At 41.1% G+C, this 20,653-nt stretch overlaps 2 protein-coding genes and 1 long non-coding RNA gene across 3 annotated transcripts; 1 reads left to right on the top strand and 2 right to left on the bottom strand.

The window, feature by feature from the left end:
* Positions 1–764: 764 nt before the first annotated feature.
* Positions 765–6,753, bottom strand: neto2b (neuropilin (NRP) and tolloid (TLL)-like 2b). Its single transcript, XM_034534638.1, is given in 14 exon segments — positions 765–1,214; positions 1,288–1,350; positions 1,352–1,387; positions 1,489–1,619; positions 2,176–2,289; positions 2,835–2,961; positions 3,238–3,339; positions 3,625–3,755; positions 3,892–3,936; positions 4,088–4,336; positions 4,809–4,967; positions 5,356–5,412; positions 6,606–6,655; positions 6,746–6,753. Coding segments are annotated over 14 exon segments (1,722 nt in total).
* An 8,756-nt stretch (positions 6,754–15,509) lies between these two features.
* On the bottom strand, positions 15,510–16,994 carry LOC117732760. Its single transcript, XR_004609622.1, has 3 exons — positions 16,907–16,994; positions 16,233–16,359; positions 15,510–16,020 (listed from the first exon to the last, which is right to left on the bottom strand). It is a non-coding gene; the product is annotated as an uncharacterized LOC117732760 (long non-coding RNA).
* On the top strand, positions 16,767–19,712 carry LOC117732759 (protein TsetseEP-like). Its single transcript, XM_034535916.1, has 2 exons — positions 16,767–17,107; positions 17,992–19,712. Exon 2 carries the CDS (start codon positions 17,999–18,001, stop codon positions 19,094–19,096), a length of 1,098 nt encoding a protein of 365 aa, XP_034391807.1. The 5' UTR covers positions 16,767–17,107; positions 17,992–17,998; the 3' UTR covers positions 19,097–19,712.
* Positions 19,713–20,653: the final 941 nt, after the last annotated feature.

Raw genomic sequence — 20,653 nt, 5'->3', positions numbered from 1 at the left:
GCCAAAGGTGTACACTGTCGACTGTGAATGTGTTGTACTGAGCAAAAGAAATGACAGGAAACGATCGTCGACTTAATCAGTTCAAAACCTTTTTTAAATCTCCATTAGACAAGTTTGAAACCCTATCATTTAATTCCGTGTCCACAGCCCAAATCGAAAATGAAATATAAGGTTAGACTTTACCAATGCTAAACAGTCTGATGCTTTTGGTGGTTATATAATTATACTACTCGTCATAGTGACAATGAACATTATAAGGGAAGTTCCAACCACCACACCTTTTTGAAGATTCCTGATGACACACACCTGCTGACTCGACTCAAAGGCATGACCACGATGGGTGCCGAAATGTACATATATATTCTTTAATACAGGTGATGAGAGATTAAAGGAAACTGAGAGGTGATTTTTACATTGTAACCACACTTCCTTAAAACATTTATTCAGATCCTGAACACCGATTGAAAACATTTTTCAACAAAATCTATTTGCTTTACAGTAAAATGTTTTTTAACAAAATACATTGAAAACAAGAACAATACACAGCATAATCTGTATTCACTTTTACACTGTTCACAAATACGATAGCAGCTCCCTGTCAGCTGTTTCAGTGTTCAAATAGAGACGGCAGTGCTCAAGTATCTTAAATATTTTTCCCCTCCTGAAGAACTGCTCTGTAACAGACCCTGTATTACCCAACCTCCCTGTGAAGGACGCAGGGGGAAAAAAGAGTCCAGGATTGCCCAAAAAACTATGACTTTTTTTCAGAAGTCCATGGACAAGGATCTTTGCTGGGCCATTTCATAATTCCCTCTTCGGCTTCCTGCTTTGCGTACATACACATCATACCTTCCATCTTCCTCCTCCTCTTCGCCCTCTTCCATCACTCTATCCTGCCGCCCCATCACTCTATCCCCCATACCATGATGGCCTTGCGTTCGTCCTGGTTTCATACTAGGCCAGCTCTTCTTCCGCATACTGCTGTTCAAGTCTCTAAAGGGAGGTAATGAGCTTTGAAGGTCCCCTCTGAAAGGGGTAAGCTCCAGGGATCCACTGTCTATGTCATGTGCACCTTGACCGGCTTTGACGGAGTTGACAGAAGCCTGAGAGCCACAGTGGTGTTCGTGAATGCAGCGTGAACCCGATGAGGATCTCCTGAGCGCCTGCAGGGACTGAAGTTCTTCTGATAACTCCCCAAGGTCCCCAGACATATCCTAAAAAAAGATAATGTTGTTAGGTATAATAAAATCACCATGTACAGCTACTAATGTATCAAAGTATTCAAACTAACCTTGTCCTCTGAGAGTTAAAGAGTTCATAATGTGGAGGGTCAAACACCTCCTGGAGGTCCGCCTCGGTGGAACAGGTTATTCTTACGTACCAACACCTAACCAACACCAAATTATGATTCAAAACACTTAAAATAATTAGCTATTTCTACACCAATATTTTGTCACTAATAATAAAAATAACATTACTATATATTACCTTCTTCCGTGGCTGTTTGACTTGCACCAGGATGGAGACAATGAGGAGCAGTAGCACCACTCCCGTCGACACACAGATTACTGTCCCATGAGTCTTTGTGATCTGGTGGAAAACACCTTTGCTCTTTTTCTCTAGATGATCAATATGAAGAGTGACAAGGAGAGATAAATTATGAGAGACATTTATAGGCGCAGAGAGTACCTCGGTCAATAACTTTTTGCCATTCCCATCAGGACAGTCTGTATCTTTGGTTGACAGGGACAATTCAGAGCCTTCACTAAAAGCCAGTTTTACTGATAAATATCCAACCCAATCAATTGAGATGCTTAAGAGCCACAAAGCAGCAAAAAGGCCATTAAGGCCTTTTGCTGCTTTGTGGCTCATGGAAAGGTGTCAAAGAAGATGAGATCGTGATTTTCCTGCTACAAGGACATTTTGAAAGGATATGCTGTACCGTCCAACATTCATCAATATGCACTGCTTTGTGGAATCAGGGAGAAACATAAAATACATTTGAGAAAAAGAAGAGAGAGGAGCCTGTCTGAGTGTCTATTTGAAAGCCACACATCCTCAAGCAAGTGTGACACAACATGTACCATATGACATAACGCTATACAACTAATTTTAATACAGCACAGCAGATCTTCTAAAATAGAATTGCAAAGTGCTTTGGCACAACTGGAGTACCTTTGCAGTTGCTTTCATCCCAGGGAAAGATACAGTTTTGAATGCCGTTGCACACCAGAGAAGTGTTGACGCACATGTTACTGTGGCAAAAGAATGCACTGCCTAAACAGGGTGCTGAAACACAAACAAGTGGATTAGTATGGGATGCCAACAGAGCAGGTCGTAAAACAGTGAGAGGAAAGTCATATAATTATAATTTAAAATGAAGCTCATATAAGTATATGGGTTGCATATAGGACTTCCCCCAGGAGACCACTGTTTGTGTCCCATGTGAAACCACAAGTAAATGTTCTTTTCACGCTTGTTATCCAACATTGTGTAAGAAAGTCCACTCAGGGCGGTTGTTATGATATTTCTTCTCACCTTCACCAAGTGGTTTTGTTGCTTAAACTGAACCAATTGTTTCAATACGTTAACCGAAAGGCAATGTGTGTTTCAGCAAGAGTGTTACAAGGCTGATATGAAACAGATTTATATTCCGTGCTTTTCTGAAACTTACAACTCCAGTATTCTTTTCTAGGGACTGGGTTGGGCTCTTCATACAACTGATATCAAGACAGTGTTACTCTTTAAAAAGCATACAACCTGAAACTAAACAAAATGGACAATGGCAAAAATGGCAAAAAACAAAGATTACGAATAATCTGGGGAAAACTCACGGTCTGCAAAAGAAGTGAACAGCATCCGGAAGCGGCTGAGCCGGCTTGTCTCATCAGCCCACATCCTCACTACTCCTACACCGGTGTCCAGCATGATGTCATTAGCTACTGTACTACAAAACTTGGCCTGCAAGAAACCACACACCATTTTCTCGTATAGTTTTGGATGTGTTGTCTCATTGAGGTCAAGGTCTGTAGAACAGTTGCAACTTCAACTATTATAATTAAAATGAGCATGTATGACAAGGAAAAAAAGATAAACTCTGTTGTGTAGCAAAAGGAGAGAAAAACAGAGTATGATGCAATACAATGTGCAACGAATACACAACATCGTATTGAGGTACTTTGATTTTATAGGCTGCAGTAACACAATGCATATTATATATGTTATAAAATATATTACCTTTAGGTCCTCAATGGCATTACTGCCATCATAAACAGCCACAAAGTTCTTCTTACATTCATTTGAGTTTTCCATCTGGTATTCCAAGAATCGCAGGTAAATCTGGAATAAACATTGAGGAGAGATGTTCATGCAGTTCCCTGTCTTTTGCTATGACGTTTGAAGGAATCTCTGCGTTAAAGGATCACATATAAATCATTTTGGGCTAGCTTAATTGTATGTGTACTTATGTTGAGTTTTATGAATACATAAGTTTGCGTTATATACGCATATATGTCAAGCTGTGGATGTACTGTCAGGGAATGTTGAATAATAAAACACTTAAACTCTGGGGTTTTAAAGAATCAAAGCTTGTTCTGCTGTTGTGCATAAGATAACTTGCCATACCCTGTTGTTCGTAGGGGCTCGTATAGTCCATATGCAGTCCACTGCCTGGTCCGGCTTCACTTTATAATCCTCCTCCACCTGACTGGAACGGATCATGCCGTCAGCCCCAGTCAGCTCAAACTGACAATCTGACCCACGGACAATGACAAGAGGCAGATATAAGGAAAACAGAAAGAGATGATTGGAGTCGATGGTGAAAGGAAGCTGCCGTGACTTTGCATTGCATATTGATCTAAAGATACAACAAGTGGTGTGGTTGCACTACCTGGATGGGGTTTAAGAGTCCTCCCACGTGCAGATGAAACTCAGGATCTTTTGAGGCAAATCAGTGGAAGGACATATATATTTGATAATAACAGCAGAAACATTTGATCAAAGCATTATTTGAGAAGACTGGATGAACATTCACTAAATACCAGTATGGTATAGTGAGAAAATTGCCTTGCCATTGTGTTTTAATCACCTGCTGTAAAGCTGTACTGGACCTTAAAGCCACTCCCCTCAAGCTCTTCATCGCTGAAGAAGCGGATCCACATGAAGCGTCCGCTCGAGAGGACGAGTCCAGGACTGGCCGAGCCACAGAAGCTATTGATGAGTGGCGAGAAGCTAAAGGGGCCGTCCCGCACCTCGATGTGGTCAAAACGACATTCAAATGACGCTTCGATGTAGAAGGTCTGATCAAACAGCAGCTCTATCCGCTGGCGGGGCAGAGCTGAGGAAGCAGAGCGATGTGTCACATCTACACAGATGTGATTCAAGGACATTATGCTACCAGAAAATGGAAAGCGCAGTGAAAAAAACATGTGCTCCTTTTAACATTTTTACCCAAGAATTACTGTGGGTCAGACTGTTTTGTGTGCTCCAGTAGCAATTATAGGAAACTGATGCACACAAGTACAACAAAGTTTGATGCATTGTTGGTGTCCCATATAATGAGAAAAGCACTGTGAGTGGTCAGTATTCAAACACAGAGAATAAATACTGAAATAACAATAATCCAAACACCAGTGTGACCAAGACTGATCATTATAAATAGAAGTGTTATTTTGTTCCAGGGATTCCCTTTAATTTCCATCAGAGGCTTGTGACCTAATTAAAATCCAAATCAACAACATTTACAGAAACTTAACAGGAGCTCAACCTTTTTAACAGCAGTGAAATGATCAGGCTCGGTTGTTGGTTACCTTCCAGTACGTACAGGCACTCCTTGTTGGCAGGGTATGTTTTCGGGTAGTTTGGGGAACTGAAGGTGCCACCTTCTGTGTTTCGTTCCCAGTTTCCACAGTGATGAGATTGCTGCGGCCGTTGAGAAGGTCTAACCCCTTTTGATCCTGCACCTCCATCTGTATGTATGAGAGCCAAGAATTATTTAATTTTGGAAACATTAGTTGTGCAGTTGATGATAAAATGTAAAGACAGTAGACACCTACAAGTCAGCTGGATAGATGTGTTTGTTGCCTAAATTTTGGAGATATTGACCATATCTCTCTAATATAATGGGGACTATAAGGCACCTGGCTTTTGGTGCTCAAAGCAATGTCTCTTCCCAGAAATTATGACCGGGTTACTCAAGTCAATCCACAGACCTTGTTGTGAGCAGTTTCATGAATATGAAAACAATCAAGATGGATAAATAGCACTAAATGTAAGAGGAAATGTATTTTTGATTGTGGGGTGTCCCTTTAGTGTAGTTCCTATATCAAAGGAGTGCAGTGAATGTATCAATCTTACCTTTAGTTTTTTGTGCCAGAGCACATCCTCCCTCAAGAAACAGGAGAAATATCCACACTGCAAAAGAAGCCAAGAGTGTGTGAAGCTCAAAGTCAGCTTTATTGTCAATTTCTCGACATGTACTAAACATACAGAGGAGTTGAACAAAAGAGATCAAGGAATAAGGAAATAGAGAGAGCTTAGCAGGATTTGTGTGTCTGCTTGGTGTCTCGGATGAATCCCTGAATGTATATAACAGGTCAATCAAGTGCAGTTCAAAAGCTTGACAGGGACACACTGCTTGGACCATCTGCTTCCTTAACTATTTCTCCTATTTCTACCTCTTACTTTTGCCCTAAGGTTTCTAACGCAGTGGACGAGAGTAGGAAGGAACTCTTGGCAAAATAAATAAACAATAAGTCTTTGTGTCATGAAGTCATATTTTCTGCCACATTTGTGTATATTACATAAAATGACCTAAATAGAGCATCTAGCTCAAGGGCACCATCCCACTAAAATGGTTCTTTGAGTTTTCACCAAAGTGGCATGTTGACAGGTTCCTGTGAAGGTCCACTCACAAGCTGCAAGGCATAACAAAATAGCAGTTATCATATGGGCTGATATGCAACTGCGAGAGTTTGTAGGAAGTGACGGGTTTAAAAGACATTTTGACCAACAATAACTAGCATCTGGCACTGAAAGTTGCATCAGTTGTTATTGACGATTTATTGGTTGTCTTCTGCTTGTTTGAAAACTGCTTACATGGGTCTCTAAATTCTTAATTACATTTCACTATATTCAATACATTGAATTAATCTGTTCCACTGAACCACTTATATAACAATATGTGTGTGAAGGACGAACTGAAGCAGCAGCAGCCCAAATCCTCGTGTCCAGGCACAGACACCACATGCTAATGCATGAAAGACCCTTTCGATTTGTTTTTTTATATTTCAAACGTTGTCTTTACTTTAATAACAGAGTGCATAGTGCATCATCAATCAATGGCGTAGCCCTGTCTTTTAAATCTCTCTTCCCTGTCTCTCAATATAAAAGTCCAGGCACGCACTGGTTTGTTTTTCTTTGTGATAATTATTTGGCGCAAAATGCAGACTGCACCTAAGTCTGTGACCTGTGTGTCAAGAGTGTGTCAATCAAACGACAACTCAAACTAAGATTATCAGAGATTAGAAACTCCCACCTCTCTTGCATTTCTCCCAGAGAAATCATCAAACGTCCTAAATCATGCAAATATGGATGATCCCACTCACCGACAAGCATCCTCTCAGCTGAAGTCCGTTTTCTGGGATTTGATTTCAAACTTGGCCAGCAGCGTGTCCCTCACATCCCTCCGTCAATGCTACGCATTAGAGCATGTTAGATCCACTGATTTCCACAATCCAACTTTCACCTGTTCATCCTAATTCCATTGGTCAAGACGAGAGAAGCTTCTGGAGCAGAACAACTACTTCTGACCCACCATCAGTATTCTCTTTTAATAAAAAGCAACAGATGAGGTCAATTTTCCAGTGGAAGGACGCATTTCTTGCAGAGCTCAAGTCTATCAGTCTGAGAGTTGTGCTCTCAAATACACGGATAATCTGTCTGCGGCTGCTCGCGGTTTTAAGATTGGGCTCAGTTGGCGCGAGAAGGGAGAAGAGCTGATTGCGCATGTGTATCATCATATATGAGTAATCAGTAATATGATTATCCCCTCATAGTCTGTTTGGCATAATTATGATTTGCATCAGGAAGTCCCATATTTAAAAAAAATGAATTAGCTGATAAGGGCAACAGTCCAGAAGGCAAATGCACACACACACACACACACACACACACACACACACACACACACACATATTCCCTGTTGTCTATTCTCATATGAAGACGGAAGCCACGAGTTGGTGGGACGGAGATTTCCCTGATGAGTTCCCTTTCAACAGCTCAACCCGTCACCAGGCAGGACCACTTCCAGATGTGTGCCTCCTTTGCTGATTGTAAGTTGTCGGGGGTGCTCTGCAGACATTCTCCCTTTGACAAATGCCTGGGAGAAAATGAGAGAGCTATTGTGATATTGTGTCTGATGATAATAATCGTATTATTATTATTATTTCACCTTCCTTTGGATTTGTGTTTCTGACGTAAAACAAATATAAGTGTCAGAAAAAACCACAGCAGCCACCAAACTTTACACACATCTATCCTATCAGAAAGCCCAGGGGCCATATCTTCAAAGTCTCCAAAGCCCTCATTATTCAGTAACGTGGGACCGATCTCCCTTCCACGGTAACAACCCCGGGGTGAATTAATTTGGCAGAAGATGAACACACTCACCCATACAATACATGCACAATCATAAAGATGCATCATCTGAGTCTGTCCTTTAAAATGACACAATTTCTTTACTTTTGATTGATTATAAAGTGAAAGTGTTGACACAGAGATGCATGTATCATGTATTTTCTGCTACGTGTTTGGTTTGAAAGGAGTGCTGCCGCACCGCCTCATCCTGAGCTGTGTGACATTTGAACTGCAGCAATACATTGCGACTCGTCTATGAGCCTCTATGAATACCAGCTGTTATGACCAGATGCCACAGCTGTCGACCTGTCTTACCCTCCGTCCAACTGTCTGTCACTCCTTTAGTCTCTCATATACAAACATGCAAACTGGCACACTGAAACACCTTTGCTTACTGCATATCCAATATGTTAACACCTGCATCTGTTGCCATGGCAACCATGCTGGTGCATTGCCTGCTTCTTCTGAGGCAATCAGGGACCTAAAAGGGGGGGTTGACAGAGACGGGATCAAAGGGAAACAAAAGTCAAAATCTTTCTACCAGCGCTGCTGCTGCTACTGAAGGGAAGGCTTCGAGTTTTATTTGACTCCCCCTTGAGTAGCTGTAATCTTAAGAAAGCTTTTGTAATAGTGAGATGTCCTTTAGTTTAGTTCATTTATTAGTATGAAAAAGCTCATTTTCAATACGTAGTCCATGAGGTGTCCTTGAAGTCTTTCATTTGCTTCCACCAGATACATTACTGCAACCTTGTGACTGAATACAGTGCTTTGTTAGACCGGACGTCAATGTGCTGCATGTGTGTGGGCTCTCTCTGTATAAGAACTATTCAACAGTGAAGATAATCAGACATATTTTTACAATGGCAGTTTTTTTGGCAAGCACCAAAAGGAATGCAGACAAAAAAGTGGAACTAAAGGAGGCTAATGAATACCAAATTGTTCAGGATTGCAATTAGCATTTTAATTGGAGTCTTAACCAGGCAAGTGATGTCTCTTATTAGCGTGTGCTTACAAATTAACATCTTTAATTTGGCAGAGCCTACAGTTGAGTGAGCCAGGTGACACTGCTGGGCGAAATCCACTTTTACTAGGGATTACTCTTTAGAAATAATAATAATAATAATAATAATAATAATTTCCAAGCACACTTCCACAGTAATACACTATCTGCTCGTGCTTTGAATCCAGTGTTGCTTCATCTACTCAGTGCAGTAAACAAATCACTTTTATCAGCTTCTGAGGAAAAGCCATTAAGATAGCAAGAGCCTGTGATTGGCAGGAGATCCCTGTGGATTTGGCCTATTACTGTTGATGGGGAAGCACAGTGGCCTACACCTCCGACCTGAATAGGGTGGAACAGATTACTGCATCCCAGGGACTTTCACATTTTTCATCACATTGATTTGGGTGTATGTCATTGCTCTAACACCATGGGCTTTTGATGTTACAACTGTAGATTATGTCACCACAACACCTTCATGCACAACTCACTGTGTTAAATCCTACACTACCAGAGGACACATGAACTAAATCTTGTGGAGCAATGAATGCCTTTACCTTACTTTAAGTTACTAAATACTAAAAATTATCTCTCAAGAATTTTGACTGGAATTTAATCATCCTCATCGGCGATTCCTTACATAATAGTCCGCTTAAGGTTCAAAGCCTGAGACTCCCAGGAGCTCCAGTCCTATAGAGAGTTGACACAAATATCCTATTTCTGGACAGATTTAGACATATGTGATATTGTGGAGCAGGAAGAGATGATGCTGAACTCCCTTCTTATCTCTGGCCCATATGACACAGATTAGATGGAGAAAGAAAGGAAATGAAAATTATCTCAAAAAAAACTATACTGTAAGCCATCCAAAATTCATGAAAAAAATAAGTTTGATTCATTATCTAATCTTTGAGATTACTAACTTTCCATTTCACTTTCACCCAATTCTGTTTTGTTTTTTTCGTATAATCTGTTAATGCCCAGCGCTTGCTCCCACGTAGCAATGCCTCTCTTATGTATTATTTACAATTCCCATGTGGTCTGTTGTCTGTGCTGAATATCTGACCAATTCAATAGAGAGAGAAGCACACACAGTTTCACAGAAAACTTTATGTTTCCACAAATCAACTATTTACGATCCTCGAGTGTCAATTAGATGCAAAATTATCCTAAAGAAAATCGTACTCCCTTTGCCTCCTCCAGTGTTTTACTTGTTTTAAGTTCAAAACTAAACTGTGTGCATCCGGATGCCAATTTATAATTTGAGGCTTTTTGTTATTCAGGATATGTCACCTGAGAATTTCTTCCCTACAGCATTTTCCTAATGTTCAAATATTGTGAAATAAACCAGGAGTGAAGTAACTGTGTCACTAAGAAAACATTTAGCCAAAACACCCTGACTGAGGAGAGGGTGGTTTGTTGGCTCTTGATGATCATGTTTTTGGGAGCATTGCTTGCTTGTTAAACTTTGTTTACCAGACTAAACTACATAAGTCTTCCTAAATATCAGGTCAAATACGGTATATGATGTACAGCGTATTTTCTGTGATTATTTTAGTACTTACTTACTTCGTAATGGTGACATTTTCTGCCTGCTTAGAGTCTCTGTTTTCAACTGACACATGAGATTATTTTGAGAGATTCAACCCATAACCAATTTCAAGCTGTTTTTACATTTCCTTTGGTCTTCGGAAGTGATTTAAATGTATGTATCAGTAAAATTGTTACCCAAAGAAAACCACGTATATCTCAGATTAATGTAGGCAACTGCATAAACATGTCCAGGTCTTTTTGATACAGCACATTCTAGTCAAACACACATCGCTGCACATCAACAGCGAGCATAGACACACTGAATGAGTCTGAAAGATTGTGCTCTACTTTCTCTTTGAATGTGGTTCCATGCTGGGAATAATGGGCTCCCAATGGTACTGAAAAGACCCTTGAAGGTATTAACGACTTCCTCTTTTCCTCTGGTGTCAGACTGTGTGTGTCTAAACTCAGACTTTTAAAAGTTGTTTGTGTGTCCTTGGTGTTTTGCTACAATATGGAAGGTTTTACTTGAATTTACAGAATCAAAACCAAAAGCACAAAGAAGTATTTCTATTGCTGTGTAACGTTTGAGCACCAGACTCTTCCCCAGACTTCACTTGAATTAACAACAAAGTCTGCATCTGTGAACACATGTGCACTTGTAAACGTGCACACACACGCACACACATGCACTAATATGATCCTGGTAAACATAAAGAGATGAAATCATGTCTCTCCCGACAGATAACATCAGTCCCTTTGGGACCCGTGGGACATCTTCATTCAATTTAAAGATTCTGCTTTTCCTAAATCTTGCACTCTTATGCCATATGGCCAATCACAACAAGCATTTCTAGGACAGATGGTCAATGGTAATGACCTTTACACAAAGCAGGGTTAATCCTAAGAATACAACTAGAAGATTAGTCTGGTTCTCACCAGTGTGGACCCTCATAGCAAAAACAACATGAAGAGGAGGCTGTGAAAAATGAGAGGATATATAGATTAAAATGACTTGCAGAACTTTTCTAATCCAACCTGTGCTTTCTACACAAGAGCTTCCCATCAAACAACAATCTGCAGACTATGCCCTATTAGAAATGTACAATGTGTAATTATGGACCAGAGTTCTGCAATTCTCAGCATTATAGAACATTAGGCTCATTACAATATTCAGGTTATAAAACTAATGCCATTGAACCAATGTCAAACAAACCCACAGTGCTGATGCTCTGGTGTCAGTAAGTTCAGCAGACATGTTAGCATGTTGACCCACAAATTCAGCAGCAAGTAAGCAGTGACAGGCTTTACTCCATCAGCAAACAGAAATCTTCTTAGCACGGCCTGATCTGTGGACGTGGCAGCAAGCCTGGAAGAGGATGAGTTAAATGCCACGTTAGGTTCTTCCTTGTTTGAATCCTTTTTCATGTTAAATTGAATTATTTCATTTTCTTTTCATTTTGGTTTTTTTGGTTAAGAACAAATGATGGTTTTCACTAAAAAAGAGATTGAGAACTGTCTGGACCCTAAAAGAGTGTGTTTCACTTGAAACCAGTTATTTCTGGTCTAATGGTCAGTTTGAGCTTGTTGAACATTTCATTTGTTCGAGTGGTGTTACATTAAAAAATAAATCCACCATATGAATGACAAAATGTAGGTCAGTGGTAAAAGTTATTTATCTGCTATCTGGTGTAAATAATAATAATAATAATAATAATAATAATAATAATAATAATAATAATAATAATATAAAGGACGGTTTTGAGGATTTTTAGTTTTTCATTTGAAACCAGTTCAGCCCTCTGATTACTTGTTGTTCCTAAAATGCGGTGAACTTGAGAGCTTTAGTGAAAATGACATTGTGCGTGCATCTGGCTGGTACATGCTCTTTGCCTTGAGGTTTTTTCCCCCCCTCCCTTTTTCCCCACTTTTTTAATTTAGTCAAATATACAAAGCTGGTCTTTGCAATCAAGGCCTAAGCACTTAGGAAGAGGCTTTGGAGACATAATTAAAAAGGCCTCAGTGGGAGATGGCAGCTTTGAAATAAAGTGACAGAAAGTGAGAGTTTGATCAAGGTTGTTTGGAACATCAGAGTGAAATAGGGTGATGAAAGGACAGAGAGAGGAGAAAAGAGGGGAAATGGAGAAAAAATGTGTCATCCGACTAGACTAGCATAGATTACCGGCTGTTGGCTAGTAAGTAAAAGGCACACAGGTTGAAGCCATCGGGCTTCACTGTGTCATTTTTCCAGGCATAAACAAAATGCACTAAAAAAATTTAAAAAGGCTGCAAAACAACTGTTATCATAATGCAGTTATTGTTATTGCAAATTGAAGTAACAACATACAAAAACAAGCGGTGTTGATGATGAAACAAATATGGTTGTACTTTTTTTATTTTACTTAAAACATTTTTTTTAAGTTTTAAGTTTCATGTAACATGCATGAGCCTCAATATGACAATTAATATACCAACATGTTCTCATGGCAGGATGCTGCAAAAAGCTGAGACTGTGGAGAATTTGGATGATCAGACTTTGCAACATAGTTTTAATTATACAGCACACCACTGAAACCCTGATAAGAGATGCAAGTGAATGAGAATAGCGAGATAGAGAAAAACATTTGGAATTCATAGTTAGACTTTGTTAGACAGTATTATACAATAACTTATTTATACATACACTATAAACTATTGTAGTCGTATACGTATTCAGAGTAGAGTAGAGCAGTAGCAGTGGTGGTAACTTTAGGTCAATACTGCACCTATTGAACTGTTTTTGAGTTGCCTACTTGTCAACATTTTATACATCACATTCTACTCCTCTACGTTTTAGAGGGTCTTCTTTGTACAGCACTGTATGCATATGAGTGCTCGATGGACTTGCTACATGCAAAACATTGACAATAATCAATTAAACAAACAAACACAATACATTTTCAAAACCACTGCAGAGCTTTAGTGCATCCTAATGGACTGATTGAAACTAGTGTGCCACAATTATAATTAAATGTACAAAACAGTGATTGTTTCATTGAAAATAAATAGTTTTTGAAGGTGTTTTTTAAACATATTGTCCAATGGCGCATTAAGCTGTGTGTCCGCTAAGTGGCGCTAAAGACTCAGTCAGCCATTGTGGTCACGTGACTTTAACCACGCTGGAGATCCCTTGTTTTCTGTTTCCAGTTGACCGATAATACCTCCCTAACCTTTGTTCAGATGTAAGCCACAAATACACTTTTTTTTTTTTAATACAAGGCCAACATGTCCGAGAGGCACCGGGCGCTGCCGTCATGGATGGCGAAGAAGGAAGAGAAAGGGAAAGAGAAGGAGCCGCTGAAGAGCAGGAGGAAAACGGAAAGCTGCACGGTAGTTGAGCTACAGAAAACAAAGAGGGCAACGCCTCGGTGTTGTACTCCAGTGCACGTTTCTTACGCGCTTTTGGACTAACGCATATGAACCGGCTGTGTTTTCAGGGCTGCTTTCTACTGTATGAACGAGAAAGAGCTGGTAGAAGCAGCTGTTTCATATCTTACCAACGAGGACGTGGCTCTCCCGACTGACCTGCAGGTGGCGCTGTTTCTCTGTTTTATACGTTTGAAGGTTGGGGGTCAATAACCCAGTTGTTGATGAAATAAATTAAATGGAAGAAATGCCGATATTGTTACAGGATGTTGATATTATGTAAATAAATATATAAAACAATAAAATGGTGGGACCCTAGTACGGGCTTTTTACTTTTTCAAGTATATTTTGTCCACTCAGTATCCTGCATATAGCCCCAGTCTGAACTGCTCAGATAACTGTCATGTACCTACACATAGTGTATGTCAAATGCAAGATATTACCAGAAGCACTGTGTAAAAGGTCAATGTTTGACCCCACACTCTCAGGTTGAAGACAAGGCAGCAGCCACCACTGTGAACATGAGGGAGAACTCTGCCACTTCAAAGAAGAGAGCAAAGCTGTTGACCTTAGAGGAGGAGTCCTCAGACTGTGAGGATGCCCTGGAGACAATGTATGTTTCAGAAACGGACACGGACATCACGGAGGTGCAAACAGTGCTGTACACACACAGCCCGCTGCATCAGGGACCTGAGGGTCAGAGGTCAGGACCAGAACAGGATCCCGGTGGTCTTGCGAGTACTGGACTGGAGGCCGAGGACAAAGAGGAGCACTCACAGTTGCCAGCAGAGGAGGATGATGCCTTACGTCTTGTGAGAGACATTTTTTTCAAATGATGATGAACTTCAGCATACAGCATCTAAACCCCCATTTCAAAGCATTAAGCGTCTTACAGTCTGGGGTTCAGCGTTAATGGAGCTGCTACATCCTTTACACCCCTCTATTGTCTGATGTACCTGTCCTTGGGGGCACTGAACTGACATTCATTAATATAGATTCCCTTAACACAGAAAACATGGTATTTAGTGAATGAAAACATTTTACTGGAAGCTTTAACCAGAAAGCCAGAACATGTTTGATGTTGAGATAAGTAATCAAGTGGAACCTTTAATATTGAATGTGAAACTGAAAGCAACTTGTAATGTTGCAGCATTGCCACAGTTGTACCTGAGGCCTTTTTGTACTTTTTTTCAGAGATGAAGCCACAGATTAAAGGTTAACATTGGTATTGAACTGAAAGACTATATACATACTCTTGAATGGGAATGTATGTGCACCAGATATTGTTGTTTTCTTTCACTTTAATAAATGTTGAATTAGTAGTGGCTGCACTTCCCCTTTATTTTCCTTCTGTTAAGCACCTCTGTACAAATGTTGAACTTCTCTGATATTTCAGTGTATATTTTCAAGAGATGCTCACATCGACTTCTTCTTCTGAGGGAACTTAGTGGCCTCAGTGTTTGGGTACACTGTTTTCCAAAATCGGCAGATAACTATTGTTGAGTGCTTTAACTTTTCACCCTCCTGCCTACGGTCACCTAAACTGTAGATCCAAGAATAAACTCTCTAATTGTTGGCAAGCTAAATATTCGGCAAACCCCAGTTGGTGACCCAACTTTTACAAGAAGAAGAAGAAGAAGAAAAAGAAGAAGAAAGCCAAGTGTATTCTGGCAGAAAGGCCCTGTCCACTTTTCAGCCAGTTTCAGCTCTTGAGCTCTAGGAGGCGCAGTCGAGTCCCTTTGGCAACTCAAGCTTTGTTAAAGAAGTCCTTCATCCTAAGTGCCATCAATATTCTTACCTCAGAACTGTGATGGAGTACATCAAACACACAGACACCTACATGCACTGTTTTAATGTTTAGTCTGCTTTTTATGTTGTGGTCTGGTCTTGTGTTTGTTGAGCCGAAGACAAACTTCCACCCTGGTCGACAATAAAGATTTATAAAAATGTATGGTATTTTATTTCATTCTACCAGCCATGCATCAGAGAAAGTAAACCATACTACCACACAGGGATCAATTTAGTATTTCTGATTTTAGATAATTATTTTGTGATATATTTAATTATGCACCTTGCCATCACTTTCACAAACCAGTTTGTCCTGAATTTAAACACAAAAGCAATGCATTATGCTCCAGTTTGTTTAACAAAGGAAGAGGAACCGGTTTAGCATCAAATCTGTCATGAGACTCTTGATTTACGGCAGCATATGCCTTAAGCGGTTCACTCAAAACATAACAACAAACATGTAACATAATAGATTAATTCTCTTTGTAAAAAAACAACAACAATACAGTTTAGATTATATTATCTTAATCAAGCCCTTTGGCTTCATGATTCAAGTTTAACAAGGCGGACTTCTCATTTGCACCGATCTACTCCCACTCAGACGTTAGCCTCTTTCCTGACATCCAGGTCCAGGTTATGATAACCAGCTCCACTTGCACCTGTACACATAAATAGAACCAGATGGTCATGTGTTCCCAGTTCACATACGACTGATAGAGTACCGAGAAACCTACAATGCCAGTCAGGGTGAGTAGGCTGGATGCAGCCTGGCAGGTCACGCTGAACCAGAGTGCTGCTCTGTCTTTGGCATACGCTGCTAACAGCAGAGCCAGAAGGCCAAAGGTCACAAGCACAACAGGAATATACAAACCCAGGATAACCACTGTTGCAAGGATGTTCATTTTGATCTCAGATTCAGCTCCACTGATAGGTCTCCTGTTGCAGGATAGTTCACCATGTTGACGTGTTGGACAAAAGTGAAAGGGACTGACGAGGGGCTTCATTGGAGAGGATGAACACACCAACAAAGAGCACAAGACAAGTGAACATCTTCATGAAGCAGGAGAAACGCAGAAATCCAAATATAGTCTCCTCACATCCCATCCCATCTTAAAAGCCTTACCTCCCCTGACCTGAATATTTAAGCATGTTGGCAGAAATCAATACAAACACTTAATCATTTGGAAAAACAATCATAAGAGTGGTGCTTGTTTATTCAGAAAAAGGGACATTAATCCAGTATTGCCAGAGGGGTCTTTAAAAAACAGCATAACACACTTGTATGCGACAGAAATAAATGTCTAAAGGATTTAATATTTAACCTGCAGTGGGTCAGCTGACCAGTTTCCTCATTGAAATCACAATAAAAAAAAAAATCGGTTTTAAAAGCTCTTGGAATCGTATTATTGAAACATAGTGGTGGTCATTTTGAAACATGACACAGGTGTAGCTGGTTTACCAATAATTAATACGGCGCATGGATATTAAGGTTGATTGAGTAAAGGCACATTAGTAGTTTAATCTAGTGTTGTTTCGGCTACTTACGTTTGTTGAAGTTATTCTGCCTGGGGAAGTATACGGAACGTGCATATAAACCGTGGACGCGCACGGCGCGCGACAGCGTTTGCAAGAGACTACTCTGCTCGTGCGCGCGACGGCAGACAGTTTGACGTGCGGTCTTCTCCAAGTTGGAAGTCGAGATCCTCCGCGACTTAGTTAATCTACTTTTACTGCAACGCAAACAAGGTTGGTTCTCGTTTCTGACTTCGTGTTATTAGTGGAGCTGTTTTTATTTCTGTTCATTATGGATCGATTATAAGTTTGTTCAGCACGAGGGAGGCGGGGTCGTCTGCAAGGGTTTCTTTGTTCGTTTTGATTTGACCAACAATTAATGGCATTTATCTCACTGATGTTGTTTGTGTTGATGATAATTATAAACAGGATATTTTGTCATGAGGCTTATATTACATATTAAGGTTAAACGGCATGTGGTAATGCGGATGCATGGTTCTGATAGAAAGTACAACTGGATCAAGGTGTGGTTGTTTGTGGTTTTCAAATTGGTTTATATTTGAAATCATGACTTATAATTGTCCTGACATGGGGGGCTTTTAAGTGATAGTATTGGCAAACGTTTTCATTTGTGCGTTTAAACGTCCAGATTGTGTTTATATATAGGAGGTGAGGGGTGGCATGCAGTCAAGAAATAATCAATCGATCAAATAAATGCACAGATTAAAGTGTTCTGCGGGCACACCAGAAACATCCTAATAGACACGCTCAAATCCGGACACTAGGACATGCTGTACATGCAGCCCAGGGAAGGTACAGAGAACACAATGTACCATAACACACACACACTGGGAGATGTTTCACTCAACCAGTTTAGTTAATCGTGACAAGTATAAACAAGTTTCTCTTTTAGATTGTAGTTGTTTTAGTACCCTTGAACAATTGCATATTCATGAAATTGGAAGAAATGTGCCAACTTTTTATAATACAATGCCAGTAAAAGTAACAGTATGTTAATATTTACCTAAATACAAGTTTGACCTTTTGTAACCACTTACAGAATAGAATTTGACATGTCCTTACGTGTTAGTCATTTAATTTAAATTCTGTCTGTACAGGTTCATCATGGGAAACCGGTTCAGCAGAGGGCGAGATACCCCAGCCAACAGTGCTGAAACTGCTGCTCCTGAACAGAAGACTGAAGCAGAGTCAGCAGCTGCACAAGCAGCAGAGGACTCTGGGATCACACTGACTCAGCAGGCCGTTGAACCAGAGAATCTAGATGAGGGGATTCCGGAGCAAGTGACACAATTGGCGAGTTTTGGCACTCAACAATTAGTGTTAAAGATTGAAGTGGATGAGGTTCCTGACGCTGACCCAGAGCCTGTGGCAAAGGAAACCCCGGCTCCAGTCCAGGCTGAGCCTCTGGTCTCAGTCAGCAACTCATTAGCTACAGAATCAGAACCCGTGGCTGAGCCACAACCTGTTGCTGAAGCTCAACTTGCTCCAGAACCATCTTCAGAGCCCGACCCCAAACCGGAGCCCGTTTCAGAACAAGAGCCAGTTCCCGAACCGGTTTCCGTTCCCGAGCCTGTTCCCGTTCCCGAGCCCGTTTCCGAACCCGAACCAGAGCCCGCTCCCGAACAAGAGCCAGTTCCTAAACCCGAGCCCGTTCCCGAACCCGAGCACGAACAAGTGCCAGTTCCTGAACCCGAGCATGTTCCCAAACCAGAGGAAGAAGTTGAGGCAGTCCCTGAACCCATTTCAGAGTCGGTACCAGCACCAACTGAGGCTATGGCGCAGAAGACGGACCTGTTTAGCCAAGAGTCTCTTCCTGAGCCAGCCATTTCATCACCTTTGATCGACCTCGGTGTCCTTGACAAAACTCCCCAACCTGTTGATATTCCTCCCTCCCCAGCGACAGTCACTGCAGAAGTGCCCTCAGACGTCCCGGTGAACGAGGAATGCCAAGACGGTGCTGAGATTTCTGTGATTCCCACGTTTGAGCCAGAAAAGACCGAGGAGACGTCTGAGTCTGAGGAAAAACCGATAGAGGTGGAGGCTGCAGGGAATCTGGAGCAGCTTGCGAGTGTTGTCAGCGAGGAAAGTATTAGTGGACAGCTGAAGAACTTGGAGTTGACAGGAAATGACCTTGTTGCTGACCTCATTTCCACCGATGTCGAGATTCCTGATGCCATGAGCACTTCCACTGAGCTGATGTGAAACCAGCCATGCGAGACGACTCATTTAAGAAGTGAATGGATATTCTTTCTGTGAAACCCGCTTAACCCCTCACATGAATTCTGAAAGAATCACAGATGCAATGTTTTTCTCTCTCTTAAGTGGCCTAATAAGGGCAAACATTACATTTTCTATCTAAATTAACAAAATGTGCCAAACGGTGTATCGGTGGGGCTTTAACAGCACATGGGTTATGAGTGTACTTAAGTGTCTTGCTGGACCACGGAGATCTTCCTCTATGCAAATTCACCAAGCAAGAATTTAAATTAATTTCTTGAAGCGACTAAGAAGCCATTGCTTAATAATAACGCCTTACAGATGAAGGGAGACATTGTGATGACTGCATACAAAGGGAAAAGTGTTTTGAGGTAGATACCGGGTGTGTGAGTCTGCAGCACTCATAGGTGAAAGCAAACCGACAGGCAAGGGACCGTAGCAATGCAACCAAAGATGGAGACTAGTGTCCAATAAACATTTACGCTTTAACATAATCATCTTTGGACTTCTGTATGTTTCTTGTATTCTAGTTTAATGAGGGGATTTTTTTAACCCAAGTAGTGGCTTGCTTGTGAAAATAAAAATATTATTCTACATGTGTTATTGCCATCATCCCTGAATTATTTTATTTATTTTTTCACACGAAGGTATCTTAAGTTGAAGATTATGGGAAATGGAATGAAGAAATCTAGTAAGAAAAAGGCGTGTTTCTACTTGCATTAATTCGCTGCGAGGCCACAGAAGCTTTAGTAAGGCTTGTGACAGAATTTTGAATATGACTTTGCGGCCTAACGAGCAGATGGATCTGCTAAATGCACACATTGGAGCTCTCTCCATTACAGAGACTGTTTTGTAACACACCAGTACATGTATGGTACACGGTGTACATATGGACATTGAATTCCAGCTAGCACAGATCAGAACATGTTGGAGAGACTGTGCCTCCACAGTCTGGTGGGAGAGAGGAGGAGGGGCGAGGGGGCGAAGACATTCTTTCCAGAGGAAGGAGGTTTTCGGGTGGCCAGGGTCAAAAGTCTTCAGTGTGACTGTTTCAGTCCATGAGAAATCTGCTCCTCACATGCCTCGCCTCCTCCCCCCCACCCACCCCACCCCACCTCCCCGCCCTCACTGCACGCTACTCCAACATCTTGACCGAGTACTCAGTGGATTGGTCAGAGCGGCCTCCTCAATCTGCCTAAAAGATAACCGTAACAGTTGACTCTGCCAATTTGACCTAATGAAGGAAGGACTACTCTGCGATGTCATCAAGCTGTAGAACATCTATATCAAATCATCATTGGGCATCAATGCATTCTCCTGTTGCATAATCCGTAATTATTAGGTTCCACTCCCAATAAAGATTTGTTTATGCTGAACCACACCTAACTTTGACAGCCTACGCCTCGGGCCATGGCAAGCGGGTAAGTCCCTTGGTTTTGGCAACACACTATTGAGTCCACATGGAGAGGGAGAGGCCCAGTGATCTCAGTCAAGCTAGCCTTTAGAAGAGGATACATGTAGACTAAGCTGGTTCTTGATGCA

The sequence above is a fragment of the Cyclopterus lumpus genome, chromosome 6 (genome assembly GCF_009769545.1).
Source record: "Cyclopterus lumpus isolate fCycLum1 chromosome 6, fCycLum1.pri, whole genome shotgun sequence".
NCBI lineage: Eukaryota > Metazoa > Chordata > Actinopteri > Perciformes > Cyclopteridae > Cyclopterus > Cyclopterus lumpus.
Note: the sequence above shows the minus strand (reverse complement) of the source record. Positions and strands in the feature narration are given on the sequence as shown.

Excerpts from the sequence above, each read along its gene's own strand:
- LOC117732759 (XM_034535916.1), top strand. The coding sequence starts at position 17,999 with ATGGGAAACCGGTTCAGCAGAGGGCGAGATACCCCAGCCAACAGTGCT.